Source organism: Hibiscus syriacus, unplaced genomic scaffold (genome assembly GCF_006381635.1).
Source record: "Hibiscus syriacus cultivar Baekdansim isolate YM2019G1 unplaced genomic scaffold, ASM638163v2 tig00110929_pilon, whole genome shotgun sequence".
NCBI lineage: Eukaryota > Viridiplantae > Streptophyta > Magnoliopsida > Malvales > Malvaceae > Hibiscus > Hibiscus syriacus.
In genome coordinates this window covers 380421-406090 of record NW_024062916.1, presented here as the reverse complement: position 1 = coordinate 406090, position 25670 = coordinate 380421, and the positions used below count along the sequence as shown (strand labels likewise).

Here is a 25670-nt window from a genome sequence, read left to right as displayed (position 1 = left end):
TCCTCTTTTAATCTTAATCTATAGCAATCCACACCCGCATTCAAAACACATTAAAAATGAAAATGAAAAAAAAAAGAAAAGAAAAGAGAAATCAAGTAAAAATGTCACCTTTTTCTGGGTTTTTGAAAGGAGATGAAAGGGTTTTAACTTTTAAACAAAATAACTGCTCCCCTCATTTGCATTTTAAATTCCTTGCACACCTGCAATTATTTTTTGTGACTATAATTGTTAGTATATATGCTAAAGAAACAGAAGATGATGGGTGGATGGATTATTCAATATGCATGTTGAATCATAGTGCAAAAAAGAATGGAGGAAAAAAGAGAGTGAACAACATTCTGCCTAATCTTAGCTGCTGCTGCTTCTTCTCCTCTTGCATAGTTGTTAAGTATGTTGTGTTGACATGCCAGTTTTCTTTTTGCTAAGTTGAATCCTTCAACGACATATAACTCAGATGGTCCTTGCCCAGGAGGAGTGCAATTTCAGCAACATAAAATTAAGCGAAACCATTTAAAAAGAAGAAGTTCTCTTTGCGATTAAAAAGCGACAACGGTCAAATCAAACGATTGAAGTGTCAGGATTAAGTCATCAGTCGTTGCTGAGGCCGTTAGCGGCGACGGGACACCTCCACAACGGTCGGAGATACCTAATCGGAGGATATACACACTGGAAATAGGGGAAGCCTGAATAATTGGGTTTCCCCCATTAAACCATTTTTTCATTTTAATTTATTTTTATTTGCAAAATATTTCTAATATTAAAAAATATGTCACTTTATATTTTTAATGGGTTAATGGTTAAAATTAATGGTCCGTCTAGGCGTAATCTATTTGAATTACGGAATGAAACGTTAACACTAAATTGAAATAAAAAATATTAGACACTGAATTGAAAAAAAAACATACGTTAGGAAATTGTTGTATATTTAAGTCAAAACGAGTAAAATTAAGCGATTAAACTGAAAAATATTAAAATTATTATTAAAAAATAAAAAAAATAAAGTTAAATGAGTAAATTTATATTTTAACTTATTAAAATGCTACCGCAAATACCTTCTTTTAAAATTTGGTGGGTCACGCGTCACGGATTTCAAAATAACCTTTTCTTAAACTGGTATATTTTAATTACAACATGTAATTTATATTAAAACGAAAACATTTAAGATAAAATATATAAATAGGTATTCGATTATAAGATTTATTTTATTTATTTTGATTATTAAAATTTATAATATGGTTCTCTAATTATAATAGTTGTTTTGTTAAATTTTTTTACTATTAAAAGTTATAAATGATTATATAACTATTTATTATGTTCTAAACTCATTTTTTCGTTAAAAAATTAAAGTCATATAAGTTGAACGTTAACATACAGACTGAGATAATAATAAATTGATAGTATGATATCAAATTTTACCATATTTAAATTAGTATGTTAACATTTAACTCAAATTATCATTAATTTTTAATAAAAAATGACAAATTTTATGTATAGTAAATAATCAATCGATCATTTTATAACTTTTAATAATCTATAAATTTAACGTAACAACTCTATAATTTTAAATTATCATAGTACTCAATAAGACAGTACCCTGTGGTGGTTGTGATAACATTTTTGTACTTCACCCAATATGTATATATTGAGCAGTAAAAAAACAAAAATAAAAGGTAAAAAGGGGAATTAGGATGAAAGGCAGTGGACAGGAGGAGCGTCAAAGATCCGAAATCTGTAACTTAGCATGCGCGCTCTTCTGGGTTTTTTTTTTTGTCGTTTTGTATCCGTCTCGGCTGTCGAGAATATCTCCTCTTTTTTATCGTGAGATTAAGGACTGGGTGACGATATTTTTGAGACGGTCAACGCTTCCAGCTTTAATTAATAACCTCCCAAGGTAAGGAACAAAGCAACAACTCGCACTTTCTAAGCCGAACATCTGTCCACATAAATGACCTTGTCTACACGTGGCTTATACTCAAACGCTTATTTTATTTTTCTTTAACGACTTCGTTATTGTTTCGATGGCCTTTATTAATTAAGAAACAGTTGTTTAAGATTGATTATTAGAGTGCTTTTAGTTTACGGAATATAAAATTATTAATAAGAATGTAAGATTATCGGGATGAATTACTGATAATGTTATATTTTGTGTTTGGTTAGCTTAGCAGGAATGTAAGATTATCGTGTTTGGTTAAAGGAATAAAAGATTATTAGAATTTATATTTGATCAAATTGTCCTTATTATATATATTTTTTTAATAAGTTGAAAAATATTTATATATTTTCTTTAAAAATTTTAAATTCATAAAATTTATATAATTTTTTATAAATTAAAATATAAAATATTAATAAAAGGGTAAAATTTTATTTTAATCCCTAAACTTCATATAAAATTTTAATTATAGATTTTTTTTGTAAATCTAAAATAGTTTAAGGATAAATTTGTAATTAATTTCTTAGACTTTTTATTATTCAATGACAAAGAATGATATTTTTGAAAGAAAAAAAAATTAACGACATTTTTGTCTAAAACGTCGGTAATCCAACAATATTTAAGGAAAGAGAGGTAATGATATTCCCGGTAATATACCCCAAAAAATCTACTATTGATAATCTTACATTATCGAAAATGAGATTCTCGAACTAACCAAACGAAATAATGTAATTTTCATTCTCATGAGAATACTACATTCCCCAATCCAAACTCCACTTAAGGTAGTAAGGTAGTTTAAGTCATTTCAACATGACTGGTAGCATTTTCTTTTGCCTTTTTAGTGGATTAGTTGGAAAGGAAAAAGAATGCCCAAAGTTGTAGCACTCATGTGATTTTTTTTTGTGTAGCTGTAAAGTTCAATATCTTTGATTAGGTTACACAGAGACAAAATTTAAGAATGATTAATTTGAGTATAATCGAATCAAATATAGTCATTAAATTTTTTGTTCAATTTTAAATATAATTATCTATAATGTTATATTATTGTTTGGTTTCAATTTAAACAACTATTTCTAGCTATATATAATATATATTTTTTCATAAATTTTTATATGAAAAAGTATTGATGAGATTATAAAAGAGTCAATGAATTGGTGAGAATGAAGAATTTAAAAAAAAAGTAATAAAGAGACTAAATTGAATAAGATTCAAAATTGATGGTTAAATTGTAAGAACAGAAAATTTATTGTCAAAATTATGAATTGAAGTTACAAGGTTTTTTTTGTTTGTGATTGAAAAATATGTAGTTCAAATTTGGTAAAAAATGTGTTCAAAAACAAATGAAGAATTTAAGAAACAATAATTATGAACCAAATAAAAAGATATAATTACTTAACTAACGACGAAAACGATATTGTTTTGATTTTTTATTTTTAAAAATTTCAAATTCAAATTCCACTCAAATTAGACTCAGACATTCAAATCAAATTTTGTATTTTACAGACATAATTTTATCATTCATCATTTATCTACAATTCTATTATTATTATTATTATTATTATTATTATTATTATTATTATTATTATTATTATTATATTAGACTGAGATGGCTACAAGGTAGTATATGTTTGAAAGATTCACATCTATTTGATAATGAATACTTAAACACCCCTGAAGACGACGTACCCAAACCCGAAACCTTCTAAAAATAATAATCATCTCTTTAGACACTAAAATCACTTGGTTTGTGTTCCCCCACTATCTTTTGATGAAATATAAATAGGTAAAAGGTTGAAAGATGGGAAAAAAGGGTGAGAAAAATAAAATAAAATTTAAGCATATTTCGTAGAAGGGAAAAGTTTGAGGAATAAGTGTGAGACATTATCGTTTTCCATCCTCGTGTATAAAAATAAATCATTTTAATTTAAAAAGAAAATATGAAAGAGATGAGTTAGTTAAAATTATGTATTTTTAAAGTGAAGGCCTACGAATCGTGTAGCAACATGGAAGTGAACGTATTATCGTATGATCTGATAATCACACAATTTTTAGCCTACTTTTCCCTTTGTCCATGGAAAGTCTTTTTGTGTTGGTGTGATCTATTGCGACTCATACAATAAATCTTGAAAATATTTATTCGATTTGAGAGTTAACTGAACTTTGATCGAGTTGATTTTAAATAATTTACAATCTATCTTTTTTAAATAATTTGCGATAGTTCAAATTCGCATTGCGATAGTTGAAATTCGTGTTCCGAATCTGGAAACTGATTTGCGATACCAGAGATCGCGTTGCGAATTATCGATCGCATTACGATTTAGTTGGTCATTTTGGCAAATCCAAAAAAAATTGGTTAAAATCGTATATTATAAGGTATTTTTGATCACTGAGGTTATTTTTTCTTTTTCAAAAAACTAATAATCTGTCTCGTCTCGTTTAAAGTTTAAATTATAATATAATATATTATTTTTTAACCAACATTTAAGATATTTTATTAAAGTATTATATTTGGACATTAACATAGTAACCATTGTGTATTACCATCCCAACAAAAATAAATATTTTATGGTGAAACAATTAAACACTATCTCTTTATTTTTTTTTGTAAATCTTTAGATTATATTTGATTAGGGGAATATTATTATTGAGAATGATTATGTTTTTTTTCTTCAAAAAACTATTTTTTTTACATTTAACTTATAAAAGATATTTTTTTTTAAAATGTAATATAATATTAACAATACCATTTATTCCCTAAAATGATGATGCATTCTTATAAAATTTATCAAATATTATTGCATCCTAAAAGTTTTATTATTTTTAGATTGTATTATATCCAATTTTAAAAATAACCTTACTATACGTGTCTATAATGTATGTCACATATTGATGTGTATCAGTATAAGTAAGGTAAAATTTGTAAATAATCATTAAACTATAGTAGAATGATCATTTTAGTCATTGAACTTTCAAAAGTTATAAAATAAACAATAAATTTTAGATTTTGTTAAAAATATAAGCATCTATCGTTAACTATTGTAAAGAGGTAATGTGACATTATAAATTAATAAAAAAATATAATTTGGTCCTACAATCGTGATTAAAATTTTATTTTTATATATATTTTAATATTTTTAAGTAATATTGTTTTTAAATATATTGGATTTCACAATTTATTTTTGAAAATATAAATATATTCTTACGATATATTTAAACTTATTAAACAAAAGGTAAAATAATTGAATCACATTGTTTAATAAAAAATTGATTTCGATTTCTGATAATTAAAATTGTTGGATCTTGAAAATTATAAATTTTATAAATTTAATTATAACAAATAAAAAACATTTATAAAATAATTTAACGAATTAACACATTCATAGAGTTATAATTTTAAAAAAATATTTTGGTAATTTAAAAAATAAATTATGAATTATTTGTATTAAAATTTATTTTTTTAGAATTATTACTTAGAAATATTGAAAAAATATGAAAAATGAAATTTCGGTTGCAATTAAGTGGCCAAATAATATTTTTATTAATTTAATATATCAATTCACCTCTTTAATGGAGGCTAAAATGTCATAATTATTTTATAAAAAAATTAAAATTTAATGCCAATTATTTAACTTTAAAAAATTAATATAAATAATATTTTTAATATAATTTAACGATCAGTTAATTTTTTTTTACCTTACACAGGTACCAATATTACTTCTTTAGATTCTAAATTTAAATATTATATTTGTAAAAATATAAATGTTTATTATTAAAAGATTGATACTTTTTTTAATAAATACTAAATATATATAGCGTAACATCTTTTAGAATTTTGGCTGAAAGCAACTCAATTTATTGTTTTAAAATAATATTTGATCTGTGTTTTAAAATAGTAGACAACGGAGAAAGATGCACCTGATCCTCTCCTATATTCAGTACGGACTTAAAAACACCTGCAATTTGCAGCCATTTCTTTTTTCACTGTGTAAATCTTAAGACTGTTATTATTTTATAATAATTTTATTACTTGCCTCGATATTGTAAACTCTCCAGATTTGAATCAGGAACTCTCCACATTCCTTCCCTTATCTCTCTATATTTCCGTTTGTAAATTGTAAGCCAGCTTGCTCTTCCTTCAAAATCTCCATTTTTTGCATTCCATTTCTTTAAAGTTGAATCCTCTTCAACTCTTTCATGCTACCGTTGAAATCCATAAGTTGCTGAGTTTTTTCATAAGGGATTATCGATGATGATGATGTCTCACAAGCATTTGCACGAGTTACTTGAGGAGGATCAAGAGCCATTTCTTCTGAACAAGTTTATTGCTGATAGGCGTTGTCAACTGAACAAACCATCGCCTCAGGCTCATCTCCGGATCAAGAAACCAAAACCCATCTCTCAAAACTTGAACTTCCCTTCAAATTTCTGTAAAAACGCTTGCTTTTTCTCCAGCAAGTCTCCGTTTTTCGAGTTGGCTTCCCCTTCTAAAAGCCCTTGCACAAGTCCCAACGCCATTTTCCTTCACATCCCGGCTAAAACGGCTGCTCTTCTTCTCGAAGCCGCTCTCAGGATTCAAAAACAATCTTCTTCAAAAACTAAACACAACCGCGGTACTAGTTTTGACTTCTTCGGTTCCATCCTGAAGAGGCTAACCCACCGGAATAGAAACCGAAAGCGCGAAATAGCTAACGTCGACGGAGCAAAAGTTTCAGTCAAGGACATATTAAGGTGGGATCCAACCGTGGCCAAAAACAATAATCCAAGTCAAGGAAAATGTCTTCGCCGGCCTCGATATCGGAAGATAAAAGTGGTTACGAATTGGGGTTTTCGTGTTCTTACAATGGTAGGCCAAGCAGCGCTGTTTGGTCGGAAAGCAATGAAGAAAAATCCTTGGATACTTCATGTAGCTGTAGTCAATCCGAGGATTCCGAAGAAATTTTAATGTCCGGTGATGTTTTAGGAAATAATTCAGCCTTTTCTTCTTGTGAGAGTCCTTTTCATTTCGTGCTTCAAAGAAGCCCTTCTTTTGGTCTCAGGACACCCCTCGTTTCTTCCCCGGAGACATCCCCGGCTCGCCACCAAAAACAGGTTAGAACATTTAAAGAAACATTAGTAATAATTTGATTAATTAAACCTGTAAATATCGTCTGTTTTAAAGCCTCTTCAGGAAAATTTATTTCATAGACTCTTTCTAGCATGTATTCCAACCAAGTAAAAGGATACATATCGATTCTTTTTTCCATATCATTTATAAGATAAATTATTTGAGTAAACTCGTGACTCAGGTGACTGAGTTCTCTGACATGCTTGAACTGTCGGCAAATGTAATCAATTTTCCTGCAAAATATTTTGCCGGAATTGGATCTGAATTGACAATTACTCTTGGAGTCTTTTTGTTGGAAGGTTTGACTGGTTTTAATGGTTATAAATGTCATACATTTTTTATCGCATTTCTGCAATGCATTTCTTTTAACATAAGGTTCTGTCCAGTAAGTAATTTACCGCAAGGGACAATTTTGTTTTGTTTTTTTCTGTTGGATCCCATCACCAAAATCAGACAACTGTCTCTAAATTACTAAATTCAGCAAACCTTTTCTTTTTGCTCAAATTTTTTATAAGAAAAGTCAACAACCAATCATCAGTTGTATGTATTAATAGCTCTAATTCGAATTCTTCACCATTAAACCTATGGAATTTTTAATAACTACCCCATTGAAGAACATTGTCTGAAAAAATATGTCTTGTTGGAATGGATTGAGACAGGACGAGGCAAATTATGAAGTAGAGAGCTTGAAAAAACTACAAGTAGAAGAGGATGATGATGAAGAGAAAGAACAATGCAGTCCAGTATCTGTGCTGGACCCTTCGTTCGAGGACGAAGACGATAATAAACATGTGAATGACTGTGATGAGAACGATGGTTTTGATCTTGAATGCAGCTATGCAGTCGTACAAAGTATGTTTTCTGAATCACTTGTACCCTTTCCTTTTGCTTTTGTGTGGTCTTTATCTGTCAGCTTCTCTACATTCCATATTCAATGCATGGTTTCATTTAGTTGATAAAGATAAGCATCTGAAACAAGGTGATGATGTATGCGTGTGTGTTTAAGCTAAATGAGCAGTTGATGAAGCAGACATCAATGTCTGTTTGTCATAACATCATGTGTGTGACCCACATTTTCAAAGTTAGGAGATGTTCCTTAATTGTGTTTGTACTTTTTTACTCTTGGGTTTGTTGGATTTTTCACAGTTTATTTTGAAAATTTGATGCTTTTGATCGATTCAAGACATTGATTAATGTTGTCTAACATTCGATGATACAAGATTTTATGCCAGAGGGCTAATTTACAATATATATATTGATATCGTCTTTGGTTATCATTGTTTTATCACCAGGAGCAAAGCAGCAGCTACTGCAGAAACTTTGCAGCTTCGAGAAACTGGCTGGATTGGATCCGGTTGAGCTAGAGAAGAGAATGTTAGAACAAGATAAAGATGACGATAATGGTTACGATGGAATTTGCAACGTAGAAGAAGCGGAATCCGGGAAGGAGTCTGTTTCATCCGATGCTGAAATGAATGTTGATGGCTTTCTCCAAGTTCTTAATTCAAGCTTCCACAGTCTGAGACATGTCCCTAGAGGAATGAAAAGGCTAGTAACCGACCTCATTGCCGAGGAAGAGACAGAACAAAGCGGCTACATCGATAGAGAAGCGGTAATTAAAAGGGTTTGCAAGAGGCTGGAGTCATGGAAGGAGGTGGAATCAAACACCATCGACATGATGGTGGAACAAGATTTGAGAAAAGAGCCTGATTGCTGGAAAAGACATCAAGTGCAAATAAGAGAGACGGCATTAGAAGTTGAACACACCATCTTCAGATTACTGATGAAAGAACTATCGGAAGAACTAGTTTCGTTAACCGGAGCTTGATCGGGAACAAACTTTGAAGTTGTTAAGATGATGTGCTTTCATTTGAGCACAGTCTGAATTGCTCTTTGAGTAATAGCACTACTTAGAAAGATGTAACGCTGAAAGCAGGGTATTATGAATGTAGAGAGGGTTTAATGGTCTCTGGATGGTGGCATTAATGAGATATATGTACAATTTCTAGCTCTTCATATAATAATAGTAACATAATTTTCTACATCAATCTATCTAAAACACAACATTGTAGACCAGATTTTAGCCGTCTCATTTTTTAGTTTTACCCCTCTCCAGTCTTCTTACTTTGACTATCGTTTAAATCAGGGATAGTAATTGAAAAGCTTAATTTGACTATCATTTCTACACTCCCTCAAGTTGGAGGGTGATAAATGTATTTCGCCTTAAGATCTAGTACATTACTTTTTCATCCATTAATATCCAATACACTGATCATCACAGTTTACATGTATAAGATTGTTAATAATCTTTAGAGCATGTAGTTAAAAGTTATCGGATAACACTTTTTTTTTCTCTAGGTTGTGAGTTCAATACTTATTAAGAGCAAAATTTTTCCTTCCCCATCCCCTAGGTAAGAATGGTTCAAAAAAATGTATAAGATCCCTAGAGGTCCTAAGTTTGAACTAGGGATGGCAAGCGGGTACAGTTTCGTGGATTCCGCACCGCATCCGCTCCAATTGAAGCGGGGATAGGTATAATTTTAGCGGGTAGTGGGGGTGTGGATTTATAAAGTGGTACCCGTCGTGGGTAGTGGGCGGGTAATGGGTTTGAGACATTACCCGCCCCGCATCCGCCCGCCCCACATCCGCCCGCCCAGCTAATATCTATTAAATTTTGGACTATTATGAATTTAGGTGTAATTTTAGAGACTAATTTATAAATTTTAATATTATATAATATATAACATATAATTTAACTAAATATTAAGGATATTTAGTCTTTAATCTGATATTTAATTAGGGAAATATTCGGCTATTTAATTAAACCCATAATCCCACTAACCACATCACTTTCCATGTTCTTTAGCTCATGCTGTCCATCCAAACACAAATTAGCCGTACTATAAACATTAACATCAAAAGCAGCAGTTTCCATGTTCTTTAGCCCCTCAAAACCCATATTAGGCGCACTATGAGTATTAACATCGAAAGCAACACAACAATCCAGCTCCGCGACTACATGTTCCCTATAATCTGTCTCCATAACATTCGTAGAGCCACTCCTCTGACAAATTGAAGCATGCGCTGTTACCCCATCACGAACTGTCTGAGAACCAACTCCAACATCTCATTAGTTTGTTGTCAGGCAGGTCTAGATGTGTATGTCGCTAGTGGGTAGTGGGTGTGGGGATGAATTTGAAAATGTACCCGTGTGAGCGGGTGTGGATTTGAAAATTTGTACCCATCATAGGTGGTGGGCGGGTGGTGGATTGAAAAATAGTAGGTGGGTATGGGGATGGGGGAGGGGTATCCGCACCCGATCCGCCCGTCCGTTTGCCATCCCTAGTTTGAACAATTTTGTTTGTAGGATTTTGTATGCGTTGTAAATTGATTAAGAAAATTCTGAACAATACTACATTATAATTAACTCATACAATTATATAAAAATCCTTAAAAAATTTAATTCATTATATGCACGAATAAGTTCACTCTGAGAAAATATTATCCACTCCTTCCATGAAATCCCTTAAAGCCCAAGAGCAAGTAACATTATGCATAGCACGATTCTCTATGGAGATTTGATTTTTTTCTATGCCTGTTCCCAACAGTAGAACACTTTGAATTATTCTTGGTGTTATTAATTCATATGGCAAATTGAATTCTTTTATGCTTCTCAAATCGTTACACTTACGAATTTGAACTATCTTTTGCTTCTCAAATCCTTTATGCTCACAAATTAAATTATTTTATACTTCTTATAATTGTTTTGCCCACAATTGTCTTGTTTAACATAAAATCCTCATTTTCTTGATTCAGCCAATACATGTTTATCGATAACGTCATCATCTGGCAAGAAGGAGAAAATAACTTCATCTTCGAAATTATTAAACTTTGTAAAATATAAAATGTGACAACCTCTCTTTAACAATTCATCACAATGAAAGAGTCCTTACAAATTTTCATAGCTTCATCTTCATTAGAATATATGTACTCTTTTAAATCTAAATTATCACGCTAAATTAGATTTCTTCTTAAATATACACCAACTCAAATTTTATAAATTCCATACTCCAAGAACACCATTATCATGATCAAAATAATGTGTCTGCTCTGATAGTAAGAATTGAAGTTGTTGAAACTTGATGACAAAGCTTCAAGGAATATTTGACTTACATAAAAATTAAAGTTGTTGAGGATTTTAAGATCAATTCTCTAATGTAATAAATGTCAAGGGAGATACCGTTAGATATCGACTCATATTCTAATTAGAAATTAAGTTACATTTTTGTTATGATTCTATTGGTTGTAGATTACTTGGTTATTAAGTTTATCTAGTTAAAAATTCTTATCGAATAATGATTCTTTTTTACCAAGTATTTGATTATATAAATAGAAAATATGTTTTAGCCTTTAGAATTACGAGAGATAATTATTTAAGATTGATGTAATATTTTTGTGGCCTCTATAACTTTTGACTTTTGAGATTTAATTTGAGAGGTGAATTTTGAAGAGAGGTTGAAAGAATGTTTTTATACCTTCGCATATTCTACTTTTTTTTATAATGTTAATTATTAATTATTAACTATTGATATTATTGAACTAAAAATTAATACTATACAATTACTCAAACTATAAAATATAAAAATACAGAACTTCTCAAATTATGATAAAAATATAATTTTACAATATAATGAGTAGATAATAAAAAATTATGAGCCGTTGCCATTCATGCCTATCCTTTTATCTATTGTTTCTTGAATTACTTTGTATATATCATTATATATAGGATAGGCGCACGCATGCATGTGCATGGATGGATCAATCTGCCACTTGAAAAGCAAGCTATCAGATCTTAAGGCACACTCTCCCAGATAAATCAGTGAGATTCTACTGTTCGGTTCTTGTCTCCAAATCCAATTGTCCATTTATTAATTTTAATCAGACTTAAATAGTTAATATTAAGGAAATTTAGACAATGGTTTGAACACACTAAAGAGAAAAGAAACAATGAATCGTATCTGTTAGTAACTTAGTACTATGCCAACTTGGAATACAAATTTTAATACGTTTAACGTTTAGATACTGAAAGTGTTGTCTTTGGCTGGTTTGCAGTTCCCCAAAAATCTGAGCTACACTGAAGCAGCAATGTAGCATTAAATTGAAAGGGGAGGGGATCAGGGATGAAGTACTATGCAGTAGAAAATGGCTACAGTTCTTTGCCTGCTCTGCATACATCACCATCAATCTTTTGTAATCACATGGGGCGGGCAGTACTGCCACCTTCATCGTTTACGTTCAAACCCAAACAAGGCTACACTTTTACTCTTTCCATGGACATCACTCCCTGTTGGTGATCTTCTCCAGTGACGTTGATCCTGTCTGGTGCAATAATTCAAGTCAGCCTAAGAATGATTTAATACAGATGAATAGTTTGGGCCAAGGCCTAGCCTAATGGACAAATGAACATGCCATGAGTTCACTGGTTCACTCACCATCAGCAACTGAGCTACTCTCTTCTCTCCTGCAATATTGTTTTGTCGCCTTGCCTTCAACCATGTGTGATGTGTCCCTCATTAATTACCTTCTCTCTCTCTCTCGCGCACGTCCCATAGTATCACTCTAGAAAGAACTGCAATGAAGCATAAACATAGGTAACAAAAGGTTCTCTCTTGCTTAACTTAGGTTACTTGAGAGCAATTAAAAGGAAAAATATCTGTAGCAGCAACAAAACGGTCCTAGCTCAGTGGAAATGGAGGATCATCACCATCGCCGTCAATATGGCATGCCTGATGAACTGCTCAGTGGAAGGCCAATCAATTTCCAAGCAATTCCACTTCCACACATTCCTCCACAGTTATTCTCCTCCTGCCACCGGGATCTGCAACCACCACAGCAATCCCATCACTATCACATTGATGCGATGCAAATAGTGGGTACACAAATTGGTGCTGATCAGTTGATGTCTTGTGGGCTTCATCAAGAGTTCCCTTCAGATTCTACTGCTAATAACGTCATTGCTACTGTTACTGCTGCTTCAACCCCAAGTGCCACTTGTGGGTTTGTTGGTGAAGCTACTGAGAAGTGGCCTAGGCAAGAGGCTTTAACACTTCTTGAGATCAGATCTCGTCTTGATCCCATGTTTAAAGAAGCTAATCAAAAGGGTCCTTTGTGGGAGGAAGTTTCCAGGTACGTATACACTCATATACTACCATATACCCTAATTCAACAATTCGTTTTTTCTACTATACTGATACGAAATGGGGTTATTCGTTCTTCTTATTACATGGTTTCTAGCTAAAGAAAACCAGTAACATGGAGTAAGCTTTGCGTTCCATGTCCATCCATTACATGATTTTCAACAGAGAAATGTAAGCCTTAATTCATGTTAAAGAAACAAGACACCATTTTGTTTCTTGATGTTAATATTATTTTTAAGAAAAAGAACTACACTATGAATAAGTTCAGGAAGGTTGATCATTTCAATAGTCTTGCACCGACTTATTTTGCCTTTGAAAATGTGTTGTCTCCATTATTATGCAGGTTGTTGTTACTGGTTTTTTTTTACTACCAAAAAATGACGAACCTTTTGAATGTTTTTACACCTGCTAATTTTATCAGTGAAAAGACGTTTTATCAGTCCCTTGGCAAAGACACATCGTTGTCTGCAATTTTGGATGGTCAAATAACATGCTATATGCTTGTTTTACTAGGGTCAAACTGCACAATGCTCGGCAAGGGAAACACAGTTTTTCCCATAACATTGGCAAAGTTCACATTTTAATTAGGGTTCATATCTATTCATACTAATTTTCGTTAATATTTAGACTTTAATTCATTATCATTTCCTTAATTTTTCCTTTTTGTTGTAGGATCATGTCTGAAGAACATGGATACCGAAGGAGTGGGGAAACATGCAAGGAAAAATTTGAAAACTTGTTCAAGTATTACAAAAAGACTAGGGAAGGGAAGGCCGGAAGACATGATGGCAAGCACCATAGATTCTTTCGACTCCTTGAAGCTCTATATGGAGACACCAGTTCAGTTTCACTCCAAGAAACTCACCCGCTTGACAACCGTTTCCCGTTTCATGACAATCTCAATAGCAATTCTGAAGTAAATCATGTGCTCTCTCTCTCTGATCGAAAGCACTGTGATAGTAATTCCTCTGGATTCGACACTTACACCTCAGATGACAATGATTTAATCACTGCAGAGGCATTGAAGAGGAAAAGGAAAAAGAGTTGTAGTATGAGATGGAAGGTGAAGATAGAAGTTTATCGACTCCCAGATGAAGAAGTTAATGGAGAGGCAAGAGGCTTGGATAGAGAAGTTGACAAAGACTCTTGAACAAAAGGAGAAAGAGAGGGCATCAAAGGAGGAAGAATGGAGGAAAGAAACGCAGCCAGGCTAGATAGAGAGCACAGATTTTGGGCTAAAGAGAGAGCATGGATTGAAGCTCGTGACGCGGCTTTAATGGAAGCTTTACAAAACCTGACAGGAAAGAATTAAAGGGTATTAGTTCATTTGACGATCTGATAGCAACTGAAATGGAAAACCAGAATAGAAGTGGAAGTGGAAAAATAAACGTAATTGTTAAGGCAGATGGCTGGCAAGAATCTGAGGTTCATGGCTTACAGCTGAGAACCTGCATGGAATCAAGGTTCGAAGAAGAAAAGAAGGGTGTTCCGAAGAGATTCTGTGGGGAAATAGCTGCTAAGATGGCCTCCTTAGGTTTTGAGAGGAGTGCTTTGATGTGCAACACAAATGGAAAAGCATTGGTGCTTGCCTCATGAAAACCAAGGAGGGTAACATAATGAGGGCTGAGGCTGAGACAGTGATACTCCAACCAAATGGGGGCACTTCCCCTTCAAACTCTAACGCTGTCAATGCTGTAAATGATAATTGCTTTCTCTTCTTCATGGCTGATGGAGAGAACTTGTGGGAGACCCATGGTTTGAAGCTCACCAAATCTGAAAACCAGTGAGATGGAAGGGGGAAAACCTGGCAGATTTCACAATTTACTAATCCCATATGAGATATGCATGCATGACTTCCTTAACCAAAAAAAACTGAATTAATAGGTTTTAGTAGCTTTGCCTGGGAGATTGAAGAAAAATGCTTAAGTGCTGCTTTCAAACATTGGAATATTCCTCAATATGTTTCTGAAAAATCTTCCAGCCATTCAATCTTCATGGAAATTTGATTATGTTAGTTTTCCCTCTATTATCAATTTATTTCATGTTTGCTAATCATTTACTGTGTAGTGCTATTATCCGGTGACTTCTTTTCTGTCCTATGTGCAAAATATGCATGAGCTTTTACCCTTCGTGTGTCTGCAGCACGGTTTGCAAGGTTAAAGAAACAGTGACTGAGATCAGATTGTAGAACCCGAAATAAATATTCAGATTATGCTGTTTTGCATCAAATTCGTACCAGTAAATGAAGATTTGTCGATTAAAGGGACTATGTTTTCAAATTTTCTGTCATCGGGCCATCGGCAATAACACTTTAATCATCGTAATTAATAAACCGACAGTGTTGAATGAGATTTATCATTCAAAAGCGTATGCCACAGGTAAGTTTGTACGGTAAACCTGGGAAATTCAGTAGAGGAATCAAATGCAAGCTCATCGTGCCAAATCTCTGTTTTAAAACTCATCGTATTGAGAATAGTGAATACTAATTTGAACATGAATGAACGAAAAAACGTCAAAACACTAAACGATCACAAACGACACCAAAGGCATATTTTGTCCTAAACTCGATCAGAAACGACAGAATCCACCAAGAAAATACCTAAAAGATTGATATCAATACCGCATTTTTAATCCGCAAAACATGACGCATTAGATCACAAAGCCTAAGGTGTTTATTTTTGCTGTGCAACCTCTTCAAGCTACTTATGTCTGCGTCGCGCAGACATTAGGCTTCACAGACTGTTTGTTTTTAGAAGACAGAAGCTCTTCAAACGTCTGCGCGAGCTCTTCTTAGTGCAGACTTAGTTTTATGTCTTCAAAGGTCTTCAACCTCTTTAAGAACAATTATAAAATAAAGTTATTATTAAAATAATTTTAAATAATTTAATAAGGTTATTTATTTTAAAATAATTTATTTTAACATAATTTATTATAAAATAATTTATTTTAAAATAAATTATTATAAAATATGGATTGATTTATTTTAAAATAATTTATTTTAAATAATTTATTAGTATGGATTGATTTATTTTAAAATAATTTATTTTAAATAATTTATTAGTATGGATTGATTTATTTTAAAATATGGATTGATTTATTATTGTAGTTGTATGGATTGATTTATTTTAAATAATTTATTAGTATGGATTGATTTACTTTAAAATATGGATTGATTTATTTTAAATAATTTATTAGTATGTATTGATTTATTTTAAAATATTGATTGATTTATTTTAAATAATTTATTAGTATGGATTGATTTATTTTAAATAATTTATTTGTATGGATTGATTTATTTTAAAATATTGATTGATTTATTATTGTAGTTGTATAGATTTATTTATTTTAAATAATTTATTAGTATGAATTGATTTATTTTAAAATATGGATTGATTTATTTTAAATAATTTATTAGTATGCATTGATTTATTTTAAAATATGGATTGATTTATTTTAAATAATTTATTAGTATAGATTGATTTATTTTAAATAATTTATTTGTATGGATTGATTTATTTTAAAATATGGATTGATTTATTTTAAATAATTTATTAGTATAGATTGATTTATTTTAAATAATTTATTTGTATGGATTGATTTATTTTAAATATTGATTGATTTATTATTGTAGTTGTATAGATTGATTTATTTTAAATAATTTATTAGTAAGGATTGATTTATTTTAAAATATGGATTGATTTATTTTAAATAATTTATTATTTTAGTTGTATAGATTATTTAAATTTCAGTATTGTAAAACTAAAATTATTTAAATCTCAGTATTGCAAAACTCCTTTAAGTTTAAAAAATCAGTTTATTTATATTTCAGTTCATTTTAGCAGTATGCAGAAGTTAAAAAACAAACAGTCTTCTTCTTGTAGACTGCAGACTTTTGGTCCACCTCTTCTGCTGCAGATGCATGCAGATGTGGTTCGCAGACTGCAGGTCTTTTACCTCTGCAAAAACAAACACCACCTTAGTATTTATTGTAGTTTGAGACGTTGAGGCTCTCTGCAGCACCCTACTCCAGCTTTGCATCACCCTTGTAGTACCGAGAGTGGCCTCGGAGTTGGCCTTGCAGCTAACGAGGGAAGCATCTTGGGCTTTCTGCAGATTCTATTCCTTTCCAGACCAGGCCTTGAGAGTGCTGTGCTGAAGGGCACGTCCGAATGAGAATGAAAGTGACCAGAGCTTCTTCGTCTGAAGCTTGTTCATGGCATTAAGGTTGAGGGTAGCCTCCTCCTCACTTTGTTAACCGGGCAAGAATACAATAGCAGGAACTGCAGCCAGTACAGTTCGCTGTAATGCACGGACAGTGTACTCGGCAATAACCTCAGGGAAACCTTTGGGGCCTCGGAACCAGGGTCCCATGTTAGGCTACAACAGGTACCCTCAAGCATGACATGGTGGTCATTTAGAGCCTTGTAGCAAGCAGCAAGGACTCTCTCCGTCACTTCAGCACACTTTTTAATGTCATGTGATCCGTCAACAAGGATTTCTGGTTCAACAATGGGACAAGACCGCACTGTTGGCAGATGGCAGCATACAGGCTAGTCCATTAGCATTCTTGGATAGCAAGCTCAGTTGGCTCATTAGTGCCAATTCTTAAGAACAGCACGCCATTTAGCAAAGCGAGCACCAGCTTCATAATACTTCTGGCATCGCTGGGAAAGGCCATCAAGACCCTGGGTGAAAGTCTCACCATTTGTTCCATTAAGTTCAACGGTACCCTTGTCAACCTTGATGCCAGGGAGGACACCACCTTCCTTCAAGACATCAACATAGGGCTTGCCTGCATATCAAACATTGATATCAGAAATCAACAAGCATTCATTCTTTTAAAGAAAGCATCAAGTGCAGGGTTTCGAAACAATACCAGCATCATTTTTTTGATAGAGGGTTTCCTCAAAGAGAATAACACCACTGAGGTACTGGAGAGCACCGGAGTAGTGAAGGGAGCTCACATAGAGCACGTCTGTTCTCTTCAACGTTCTCTACGTTAATGCTTGAAACGTTTGCCAATTGTTCCAGTGGATTCATCAGCAGCCAGGATACCCTTTGCAGGGGTGCCAATGTAGGCAGCGTTTTTAGCTAGCTCATCTGCAAGATTTTTATGATTAAAAAATAATAAGCCACCAATTAACCAGTAAAGGATTAAGAAACAGAGATCCAACTATGGATAAAAAAAAATAGTCTAAGGGTAAATCGATAAGTTTCGTAATCCCACATCTAAAATGAAATTTCCAAGCAAATGAACAACTCTACCAATTCAATCATGATTTTTTATAAACTAAAATCAGATTGATATCATTATGATTCGAAAGGACATATCAAGACAGGTAACTAAATTGCAACTAAAGAACAAATATTCTAAACTACTCAAAGCTAAAATGGACTCGATCGAGTACATGCATGAATATGAAGAGATCAAAATTAAGTATGAAGTTTCAAAACTATTAAAAGTTTCAAAACTCTTAATAAAATTTTGATACTTCATGGGTTTCAAAGTAAAATTAATTGTCATAATGTCAAAATTAGCTCTCAACGTTTATCAAAATGATCATTTTACTTGTTATTCTATTTTTTAAAGTATTCTGTCCACCAACGTTTCATTTTAGGGCAAAAACCCCCTAAACATTTGACAGAATAATCATTGTCCCTTATTTTTTTCCTCTGAGGCATTTTAGCCCTCAACGTTTCATTTAGATTAAAATACAAGTTTTTGGAGCGTTAATCATAGGCAGGCCAGTTTCTGCGATTTAGTGGTCTGGGGCAAATATAAAAATTAAGCCCCTAATAAAAATATTACAAAAGAATGAATTAAAGAATAATTAAGTGAAAAATAAAAAAATAAATTTAAATGTCATTTTAACATTACTGTTAATTTTTAATGATGAATAACAAAAAGAAACAAAATGTAATGTTAAGTATGATTTTAAAGAAAAATAATAATGAAATTATCAAAATGGAAATAAAATAATAAATAAGTGATTAAATAAATGATTTATTATTTTTAAATATTATAGTTTAATCCTTGAGTAAGTGAGGCCTTGGGCGAGTGCCCCTGCCCAGAGATGGACTTGTGTGTTAACTAATGAATTTCAATCTATAGGAGAAGTTTTCTGACCTAAAGTGAATGTTAGACGACAAAATGTTCCTATAAAAATAGAGATAAAATGATTATTTTGATAAATGTTGAGAAATATTTTTAGTATTATTGCCAAATTATTTATGGGCCAACCTCTGGGCATATCACTCTCATTTAATACATAATCATGTATCAAACTTGTAGTACGAATCAACTTAATTAATTTATTTATTTTTCGACCATCACTCTAATTCATATGTATGAATTTAAAATTACGTGTCATCATTTGATGAGTTGTAATTAATATAATAAAGGATAAACTACGTGTTTAATACCTAAATTATTAATTTTGATTCGTTTTAGTACTTAAACTTTCATTTTCTTAAATCATACATAAAATTTAGTTTTTGTTTCATTTTAATACCCCGCCGTTTAGTTTTGAAAAAAGGGAAAGTTTAGGTGTCGAAACATGTTTAGTACCTAAATTACACTTAATTTTTTTTTTAAAAAAAATGAAAATTTAGGTACTAAAACGGATCAAAACTGATAGTTTAGGTATTAAACGCGTTAAGTTTTTAATAACAGAATATTAAAATGAAAAAAAAATTAAACTTTAGGTATGATTAAAAAAATGAAAGTTTAGATACTAAAATATAAAAAAACTGATAGTTTAAGTACTAAATACATAATTTACCCTATAATAAATTTCTTATTTGTAATATTTAAAAAGAATACTATTAACGTAACAATATATCATATCATAACTCTCATTTATGTAAACATGTCGTATCATAATTTTTATTTTCATGATTTTAGTTAGTTTGAAATATGAGTTTACTAACTGTTTACGTCTATAGAATCATTTTGATCCAAAATAAAATATTAAAGGTTAAATTGCTTTAAAAAATTAAAATAATCATTTGATCAAATGTCGAAAATAATTCTTGATATTGAAAGTTATTGATATAATGCAGGTAAATTACACAAATGATCCATCGATTATATGATGCAATTTTATTGAGTCCATCAACTATTAAAAGTTATAAAATCATCATTCGACTATTCATATATATTTCAAAATTTTTCTTTTTTGTTAAAAAATTAGTGTCAAATTTGAGTTAGATGTTAACTTGTTAACTGAGATATGATAAAATCTGATCCGGAACCGTTTGAGTTTTTTTTTATGGATTGACACTCCATTTATATTATGTCGAGCCAGTGCTTGAAAGCAACAACAATATCGATATACAGGGGCGGACCCAGGGGGTTGCCAGGGGTAGCCCGGGCAACCCCTCAAATTGTGAGGAACATTGATCAAATGATATTATTTTAGTATTTATATATATATATTTTGTGATTTTTAGGTAGAATCCCTATATTTCAGATAAATTCTCATAGAAAAAAAAAATTATACAACAAAATTTTCTACTTAGTGTTAATTTTTTCTATTTTTTTTAATTAATACAAGTGTCACCTTTAATATTGTGCAACCCCTAAAAAAATTATAAGAATTTTTTGTGCAACCCCTGAATTTTTGTCCTGAGTCCGCCCCTGTCGATATACATCATTAAAATATGATTTTATATATTATCTCAATCAATAAGTTAATGTCCAGGTCAGACAACTATTAATATTTTAACAGAAAATGACGAGTTTAGAACATATGAATATTTTAGTGATCATTTTTTTATATACTTTTCAATAAAAGTTATTTAAAAAATGCACATGAAATGATGGAATTATATGATTCCTACAATTTTTATGTTTTTTAAATGTAAAGAAAAGCAAGGAGTTAGATCAAATCTCCCGGTATTATCGATGAGTGGCACTACACATCTCAATCGACCTAAAGCTAGCCGAGCCGAGATCCTTATAGGGGCCGGATATTACCCCAACCCGATTCTTCCTCCAATATCCGGTTCACATTTCTCTTATTCATCCCAATATTGTAGCTTCCAAAACCGATTTCCCCTATCAAACATAATAAGACCGCTCCCAATAGACCAATCCCGACCCCTAAACCCGGATCCATTCTCTTCTTCTTCTACTTCGCTTCTTCCATGATTTTGAAGTAACCCGTTTTAGTATCATCACCCGTTCCCAACAGGGTTTGGACCGGGTAATTCAATATGTAGCAAAACCCGGATGCATTATTATAAACTGCCCCGTAACAACTACAATTCTTTTCACACGTGTTTTCACATTCTTCTAGAGACGGCGTCGTTTCGTACGTCGTTTGATCCTTAAACGGCACGTCCACTCCCCCTCTCCTTAAAACTTTAACGTCGTTTCGAGTTTTCGGGTCGGTGCACATGTCGTTTTTCGAATAGGAGCCCGAACCGGAGCACTTACCCGGTGAGAACATCGTGCTGTTATCCAAACAAGAGCAACCCGTCCCTGGAGTGCACAAGCCGTACGAACTGCATGGGCGAGGCAAGTCGCAAGTTTCAGTAATAGCTTGATAATCCAAAACTCAACTTGAACGGGACCAATAATAAGCTTTGAGGTTCCCGTCCGATTCTAACCGGACCATAAGGAGTCCGTCAAGTTTTTGTACATTCCAACCACCCATCTGAGTCAACTCGGACGTGAATCGGTCCACCGCCTTCAATAATCTGAGCTTTGGCTTGTAAAGCTCTGTGCTTCCAGTAAATTTGGTCGGAATCGGAATCAAATTTAGCGTACAATCCGATGAAATCATTACCCAGACGCATTGAATACAGACCGTTTGAAGAAACGAAAGGTGGACCATATTCATACCACCAGGCAACTAAAATTAGTGATGTCTCTTAAATTTTTTAAGTCAAGCCCACTCCAACGTATGTACTTACATCATCCTCATTTTTTATATACTTTCATAAAAGTTATTTAAAAAATGCACATGAAATGATGGAATTATATGATTCCTACAATTTTTATGTTTTTAAATGTAAAGAAAAGCAAGGCGTTAGATCAAATCTCCCGGTATTATCGATGAGTGGCACTACACATTCAATCGACCTAAAGCTAGCCGAGCCGAGATCCTTAGGGGCCGGATATTACCCCAACCGATTCTTCCTCCAATATCCGGTTCACATTTTCTTATTCATCCCAATATTGTAGCTTCCAAAACGATTTCCCCTATCAAACATAATAAGACCGCTCCCAATAGACCAATCCCGACCCCTAAACCCGGATCCATTCTCTTCTCTTCTTCTTCGCTTCTTCCATGATTTTGAAGTAACCGTTTTAGTATCATCACCGTTCCCAACAGGGTTTGGACCGGGTAATTCAATATGTAGCAAAACCCGGATGCATTATTATAAACTGCCCCGTAACAACTACAATTCTTTTCACACGTGTTTTCACATTTTTCTAGAGACGGCGTCGTTTCGTACCTCGTTTGATCCTTAAACGGCACGTCCACTCCCCCTCTCCTTAAAACTTTAACGTCGTTTCGAGTTTTCGGGTCGGTGCACATGTCGTTTTTCGAATAGGAGCCCGAACCGGAGCACTTACCCGGTGAGAACATCGTGCTGTTATCCAAACAAGAGCAACCCGTCCCTGGAGTGCACTAGCCGTACGAACTGCAGGGCGAGGCAAGTCGCAAGATCCAAAACTCAACTGAACGGGACCAATAAGCTTTGAGGTTCCCGTCCAATTCTAACCGGACCATAAGGAGTCCGTCAAGGGTTCGTTGAAAGCTGTTAAAAGATTCAACATCCACTGGGACTGTTCCGTTTTTGTACATTCCCAACCACCCATCTGAGTCAACTCGGACGTGAATCGGTCCCCCGCCTTCAATAATCTGAGCTTTGGCTTGTAAAGCTCTGTGCTTCCAGTAAATTTGGTCGGACTCGGAATCAAATTTAGCGTACAATCCGATGAAATCATTACCCAGACGCATTGAATACAGACCGTTTGAAGAAACGAGGGTCATGGCAGAAGTGAAATTTTGAGTTCCGACAAGGGTATTGTGGGATGATCGAAACTTTGCCATAAAACAGTTGGGACGTTGACTTTGTGCTTTTTTGTATCTGGAGGTTGGAGTTATTGAGGAGGAAGCTTGTCACCATGAGTTGAGTTGACCAAAACGTCATTGTCCACGGATCTGAAATCACAAGACTGCCATTGAAGAAGACTTTTGTGCGGTCTGACCACCGAGATAAGGTGGTAGAGTTGGCGAGCCACAGGGGTTCAAGGGAAGGTACGTGGAGGACAGCCAGACCAAGTTGGGTTGGAGGAAACCGAAGGAGAACTGACCCGAGGATCGTTGAGGAGAGGTTGGAAGGAGGAGATTGAAGGATTTGGGGTGGCTTGAAAGCCTTTGAGAAGCTCTTGGGCGGCGGCGGTATATGGCAATTTCAACGTGCAGAGAAACTGAATGATGAGTACGAAAAAGAGCTGTGTCGAACGTGGACGAGTCACCAAGTGAATGATGTTTCCATTTTGGACGAAATAGGAAAAGAGAGAGAGAGAGAGTGCGAAATTTGGGAGGAAAGCATACATGGAAGGCATTTATAGTTACTACAGTCTCAATAGGCATTATGATATAAAATAATTTGTGATTGACTTTTTTCAGATTTTTAATTTTTTCTTTTTAAGTTAATTGATCAAATTTGAATAATATATCTTTGTAACTTTAATTTATTTTTGATTTTCTATAACTTAATCTCTTAATTATATATATATATAGTTTAATCATTCAAATGTCTAACTCTTTGTAAATTTTTATTTCATAAATCCGTTGACTCCTTTAATACTCTCATTAATACATTATCTTTAAAATATCTTCTCTAAAAATAATATTATATTTTATTATATAATTTTAGATGACTTCCAAGAAAAAAAACCCAAATAATAATTTCTTTTTAAAAGTAAAAGATGTTGATATTTTGAATGTTTTTATTATTATTTTAGTTTCTATCGAAAAGAGTAGATGAGAAAGAAATATTTAATAATATGTAATAATTAAAGAATTAGGTATATATAGTGAGGACTGGATTCATTTCTAGGTGGCTTAAAGTTGGAATTGAATGGAAGGGTAATGCAGTTTATAGAGAGAGGTATTGTAAAAAAGAAAGATAATACCTAAATTCATGTTTCTGTTTAACAACCTTCTCCTATTTGGCTGGTTTATTTTGATTACATGTATGATTCAAACTCAGGAGAAGGAGAATGTAAGTCTACTACTGACCTTAACATGCACATCACATTAACCCTAATAAATATAAAATATAATGTAAAAATATACAATTATAAGATGTTAATGGCAATAATATTACACGTGAATCAAGCAATGGGGTTGAAAATTCAGCAGTCAAGGGGAAAAGAATCAAGCTCTATTTCCTTCTCAACCACCCATCATTTTCTTCCATTAATACTACACTTTCTTTTCTCCCAATTGTTGTGTTATCATCGGTGCTTAATGCTAGTTACTAAAACATGAAATCAACTTGCTTTTTGTTAAGATTTGAACTACATTAAAAAGGGAAAGCCTTGGCCACTTGACTTGTGCCATTTCCAATCAAAAAATACCGTAGAGTTACTTTTGAGCGGGAAAACATAGAAATGTGAACTGGATTGAGTTTGCCAGTTCACAATGCGGACAATTTAAGTGAAGGATTTGACAAATGGTGAAGGTAGTTGGGAAAATAATTATTTCTCTTTATCCATTCATGCTAGAGTAAATGCAATATAAGAAAGCAACGGAATATGTCAATTGTCAGGTATAAAGTGACAAGAGAACACTCGCATTATTTGTTTCCAGAACCAGAAATGTATAGGCTTAGGTTCATGTTTTGTTATACAACTCATTGGGTGGAATGAGATCTACTGAAAAAAAAGAGAGAAGGTATGGATGCTTATTTCAATGGATTTGTCAACCGTACAAGTATCTGGAAGACATTTGTGAGTCGGTACTAGATAGCTCTTAGACATGAATGGACCGAGGAATGAATGGTAGATGGAACAGTCGTCCTCTTTGAAAATTTCAAATTCTCATATATTTTAAATATTTTCTATCGATAAATATTTATGTTCATTAAATTTTATAATCTTTTAAAATTGTATATATTCACCTCATAATGAAATCATGCGTCAATCCGTACTATTAGAGATAGGAAAAATTAATCAAGAGTAGAGTTGATTTAAAATTACAATATCATCAAATTAATTTGGATTCTATTAGTAGATGTAACTGGAAAGGATTTTGACGTCCATGGGCGGAGCCAGCCTATTACGAGGGGGTGTCAAATGACATCCTATTTTTTTAAAAAAATTTCTTATAAATTTAATATAAAAATATTTTAAAATAAAATAAAATATTTTGTTTGAAAAATATTAGTATCTTTAAACATAAATTAACGCTTA

At 32.7% G+C, this 25670-nt stretch overlaps 1 protein-coding gene and 3 pseudogenes across 1 annotated transcript; 2 read left to right on the top strand and 2 right to left on the bottom strand.

Annotated features, from left to right (window-relative positions):
* Positions 1 to 6602: 6602 nt before the first annotated feature.
* Positions 6603 to 9028, top strand: LOC120146508. Its single transcript, XM_039160041.1, has 3 exons — positions 6603 to 7018; positions 7694 to 7886; positions 8327 to 9028. The coding sequence occupies exons 1-3, from the start codon at positions 6704 to 6706 to the stop codon at positions 8860 to 8862; spliced, it is 1044 nt and encodes a 347-aa protein (XP_039015972.1). The 5' UTR covers positions 6603 to 6703; the 3' UTR covers positions 8863 to 9028.
* Positions 9029 to 12214: 3186 nt separating this feature from the next.
* LOC120146526 lies at positions 12215 to 15247 on the top strand (annotated as a pseudogene).
* A 578-nt stretch (positions 15248 to 15825) lies between these two features.
* LOC120146525 lies at positions 15826 to 18508 on the bottom strand (annotated as a pseudogene).
* Positions 18509 to 21131: 2623 nt separating this feature from the next.
* On the bottom strand, positions 21132 to 23816 carry LOC120146524 (annotated as a pseudogene).
* Positions 23817 to 25670: the final 1854 nt, after the last annotated feature.

Coding starts and splice junctions, on each gene's coding strand:
- LOC120146508 (XM_039160041.1), top strand. CDS start 6,704: ATGTCTTCGCCGGCCTCGATATCGGAAGATAAAAGTGGTTACGAATTG. Junction 7,019..7,693: donor CGGCTCGCCACCAAAAACAG/GTTAGAACATTT, acceptor GGATTGAGACAG/GACGAGGCAAATTATGAAGT. Junction 7,887..8,326: donor CAGCTATGCAGTCGTACAAA/GTATGTTTTCTG, acceptor TTTTATCACCAG/GAGCAAAGCAGCAGCTACTG.